Source organism: Cydia splendana, chromosome 4 (assembly GCF_910591565.1).
Source record: "Cydia splendana chromosome 4, ilCydSple1.2, whole genome shotgun sequence".
In the NCBI taxonomy this organism is placed as follows: domain Eukaryota; kingdom Metazoa; phylum Arthropoda; class Insecta; order Lepidoptera; family Tortricidae; genus Cydia; species Cydia splendana.
Genome location: NC_085963.1, coordinates 14,723 through 19,186, shown reverse-complemented (window position 1 = coordinate 19,186; position 4,464 = coordinate 14,723). Strand labels below are relative to the sequence as shown.

The 4,464-nt window shown below is 51.8% G+C and overlaps 1 protein-coding gene and 1 long non-coding RNA gene across 3 annotated transcripts; one reads left to right on the top strand and one right to left on the bottom strand.

Moving 5' to 3' along the window:
- Window positions 1–1,106: 1,106 nt before the first annotated feature.
- On the bottom strand, window positions 1,107–3,383 carry LOC134789449 (protein rolling stone-like). 2 transcript variants are annotated; one of them, XM_063760033.1, is made up of 3 exons: window positions 3,257–3,383; window positions 1,455–1,650; window positions 1,107–1,339 (listed from the first exon to the last, which is right to left on the bottom strand). In XM_063760033.1, the coding sequence occupies exons 1-3, from the start codon at window positions 3,342–3,344 to the stop codon at window positions 1,141–1,143; spliced, it is 483 nt and encodes a 160-aa protein (XP_063616103.1). In that variant the 5' UTR covers window positions 3,345–3,383; the 3' UTR covers window positions 1,107–1,140. The 2 variants fall into 2 exon arrangements, 1 of the variants encoding a protein (XP_063616103.1); XR_010144067.1 differs by lacking the exons at window positions 1,107–1,339; window positions 3,257–3,383 and adding an exon at window positions 3,157–3,224 and having other exon boundaries at window positions 1,594–1,650.
- Window positions 1,614–3,240, top strand: LOC134789450 (uncharacterized). The gene is made up of 3 exons (XR_010144068.1): window positions 1,614–1,643; window positions 1,941–2,016; window positions 3,127–3,240. It is a non-coding gene; the product is annotated as an uncharacterized LOC134789450 (long non-coding RNA).
- Window positions 3,384–4,464: the final 1,081 nt, after the last annotated feature.

The window sequence follows — 4,464 nt, the reverse complement described above, 5'->3', positions numbered from 1 at the left end:
TTGAGTCCCGTGCAAGCGAAAGATTCTATAATAGATTCACGAGCGTAGCGAGTGAATCTAATTTAGAATCTTGAGCGTAGTAAGGGATTCAAAAGCGCACGAGATGTAAATAACTTTGATCTCGTGTAGTACACAAAATTTTTCACCCTAAGCAGTGAGAACATACCTAGAGGGACAGAGATAATAGAACCCACATATCGAACTTGTTGAAATGACATTTGACTATAAAGGTCACTTGAATGTCATTTTGTCTCACTCCGTGAGCAAAATGCGATTTTGCTCACTGAGTGAGACCCTTAGTGAGCAAAATGCGATTTTGCTCACTGAGTGAGACAAAATTACTCAGTGAGCAAAATCGCATTTTGCTCACTGTTTTTAAGAAGCAAAGTACCCTTGTTCGAGCTGCTGAGGTGAAAAATAAATTCCTATACTTACCTAACTGAATGACAGATCAATTGGACTATGTGGGGCAATATACATGTTGTGTCTGGGTTATAAAAAACACGTTTGAAAAGGTACTTAGGTAGGTACATACATTGACTCGCCTGTTCCCATCTCTATCTCTGGCACGCGCCGGCGCGTGATTGTATTGCTGTCCCGGCCATAATGCCGGCTGTCAGTCAAATGGCAATGTCATTGTGCGAGTAACCTGCTAAGCGCGTCTCTTCTTTAGCATCTTGGTATAAGGCCGCTGATTGGACGCAAGCGGCGAGCGCCGCGAGCCGCACCTCGTGCCGCTTGCGTCCTCCACGGCCTTGGCCACTTCTACGCTGATCGCCTTTACTCGTACAATGACGGAACTTTACAGTTGTTCCTCGGAACGGATATTTTTTTAATTATTTTCAAATTAATATAATATATTTTCAGGTACTGAAGGCATACCTTTACAGATTAACATACCTACATAAAATATTATTTTAAAAAACGAAAAAATTGGCGCTATGTCGCGGGATGATTTCGACTTTCGTATCCAGGAACTAAAGTTAAACTGGCAGCTAGTGGCCGGCGGGTATTTGTTGAGATTTTTATGGCTTAAATTATAGCTAAGTACATTTGTTATGACCGTGCCGTAGGTACGTTCTATTTTATGTTTACATAAACATAAAAGGAGTTGTCGCTCCATAGGCCTTTACACAGCTCTCACGGTAGCTGAGTCCCTCGGTCTCGGTCCCGTTTCCCCGGGCGCAGCAGCACCGCGGCCGCGGCGGAGCGCGCGCGCGCCAGCAGACACACGAGGAGATGCAAACCCAGCGCGCCCGCCAGCGACGCGCCCGCCACAGTGCCCGCCGCCGCCGGCGCCGACCAATCAAGCATCGGGTAGATGAATGATTCGCCGAACCTGTAAATGTAACAGTAGGTAGTTATTAGGTTTATTCGATACGGCGGATTGTGCACGTAAGACGCATAATTGAAATCAAGGATGTAAATACCAGACTAGCTATACACTTACATACCTATTAGTGCCGCCGGCTGCGTAGTAGACGGCGCTGAAGGCGACGTAGCCTGTTGCCAGCAGCAGCGGCTGCCATGCGTGCACCACGCGCGCCGGGGTCCGAGCAGTTAGCAGCTCGGCCAGCGTAAGCACCGAGTTGAGCGCGTGCGTGGCCACGTCGCGCCCCAGCGCCTCCGCCGTGGGGTACACCGTCGTCTCTGCAAACACGAGCGGTAGCGGCGAATATGCCCAAATTATAGACGAAACCATCTTCAACAATTATTATTATTGATAGTTGAAAACCGCATGAAAATCCGTTCAGTAGTTTTTGAGTTTATCGCGAACATACAGACAGACGCGGCGGGGATCTGTTTTATAATAAGGTGTAGTGACATGCGAGTTATGTGACCTTATGAGATCTATTACCTACTTATTAGTCTTTTCCGGAAGATTTCAACGATAATCGCGAAGTCTGCGGTTGTGTTGTGTAATAAAAATAATATGTAAGTAAAAAACGAGGTCGTACAGCTGCAGCCAGTACAGCACGGTGATGGCGAGGGCCACCGTCTGCGCCACGTTGAACAGTTACACCCCCACCCCACACCCCCTACGTACCGGGGTCATATTACAGCAGCAGCCAGTACAGCACGGTGATGACCTGATGACGAGACGAGGGCCACCGTCTGCGCCACGTTGAACAGTTCCACCCCCACCCCACACCCCCTACGTACCGGGGTCATATTACAGCAGCAGCCAGTACAGCACGGTGATGACCTGATGACGAGACGAGGGCCACCGTCTGCGCCACGTTGAACAGTTCCACCCCCAACCCACACCCCCTGCGTACCGGGGTCATACAGCAGCAGGCAGTACAGCACGGTGATGGCGAGACGAGGGCCACCGTCTGCGCCTCGTTTAACAGTTCCACCCCCACCCCACACCCCTTACGTACCGGGCCCGGGGTCATATTACAGCAGCAGCCAGTACAGCACGGTGATGACCTGATGACGAGACGAGGGCCACCGTCTGCGCCACGTTGAACATTTACACCCCCAACCCACACCCCCTACGTACCGGGGTCATACAGCAGCAGCCAGTACAGCACGGTGATGGCGAGACGAGGGCCACCGTCTGCGCCACGTTTAACAGTTCCACCCCCACCCCACACCCCTTACGTACCGGGCCCGGGGTCATATTACAGCAGAAGCCAGTAGTACAGCACGGTGATGACGACACGAAGGCCACCGTCTGCGCCACGTTGAACAGTTCCAACCCCACCCACACCCCTTACGTACCGGGGTCATATTACAGCAGCAGCCAGTACAGCACGGTGATGACGAGACGAGGGCCACCGTCTGCGCCACGTTGAACAGTTCCACCCTCACCCCACACCCCTTACGTACCGGGGTCATATTACAGCAGCAGCCAGTACAGCACGGTGATGACGAGACGAGGGCCACTGTCTGCGCCACGTTGAACAGTTCCACCCTCACCCCACACCCCTTACGTACCGGGGTCATATTACAGCAGCAGCCAGTACAGCACGGTGATGACGAGACGAGGGCCACCGTCTGCGCCACGTTGAACAGTTCCACACCCACCCCACGCCCCCTACGTACCGGGGTCATACAGCAGCAGCCAGTACAGCACGGTGATGACGAGACGAGGGCCACCGTCTGCGCCACGTTGAACAGTTCCACCCCCACCCCACACCCCCTATGTACCGGGGTCATACAGCAGCAGCCAGTACAGCACGGTGATGGCGAGGGCCACCGTCTGCGCCACGTTGAACAGTTCCACCCCCACCCCACACCCCCTACGTACCGGGGTCGTACAGCAGCAGCCAGTACAGCACGGTGATGACGAGGGCCACCGTCTGGGCCACGTTGAATAGCAGCCAGTACAGCGCCATCCATGCCGTCGTCGATTCTTCTGCGAACACAAAAAAACTCCACTCCATTATTAACATAATACTCAAAGGGACCTTAATGGCCTCTCCAAACGTCGGTTAGCAACACGATCGATTGAATTCCTTGCTCCTTCTTTTAGCAGCAATTTCCTAAAATTGCAAGTCATTTGTTGCAACGTCTGATAACAGCCTTTAGACAGTCGGTTAACGGTCGTCGTCGTCATCACATGACATTCACATTGCTGACAAACGCCAATCGAAAAGTAAAAATGTATCGGGATCAGGGATGTTACGGAGCTCCGGTTCCGTTTCCGTTAAGGCGGAACTTCCGTTTGGTATTACACATCCGTTTCTGTTCCGGTTCCGTTATGTTTGAAACGGAAGTTATAACGGATGTCAATGCTTCGCGCGGCAGCGGCGTACATCAAAAACAAACAGGTTCATACCAGTCATTCGCTCATCGCCCCGCTTGCCACGTCCCATACAACCATTTCCAGTCGCCGTTACGACGCGGTGTTGACACATCTTGTGTCGACACCGTCTGTTTCGGTCACAATTCCAGTCGCAGAGTCGTCGCCGTGTCGACACAGTTACCAGAAATGGGGAAGGGTCGACACATGACACAAAGTGACATAAAGTGTGGTCTTTATGCCAAAATCATTCGTTCATTCGTTCATTTTGTTCCTGTCAAATGGAAACTGTCAGATAGAAAAATACTTAAATAAAAATAAGTGACATTAATACGCTGAGGCGAGCTCATGTTCCACACGGTTTTCCCATCTCTATAACTAACGGCCTTGGCAAACACCGAGTTTCCGAGAACTGCCGACATGCCCGCGCGCGCCCCTCGAGTCGAGCGGCGCCGCCAACGCAGTACGAGCCAGACACTTCTAGCGTACGGTCACGTCACTCGTCCTGACGTTTACCGCTCTCGCGAGTTCCGTAACCTAACCAACGCGTGTGATATTGTTTGTAGTATTTAGTTATGTAGCTCATTATAACTGTGTAATAAAACTTATAAACTCCTTCACCGCCGAGCCTAGTCAAGCTGGCTCTATCGCTGCTGACCTATGTCGAGCCTGCGCCGTCCCCGCCTCGCCCTGTCTCGCCAGCGCCATCATCG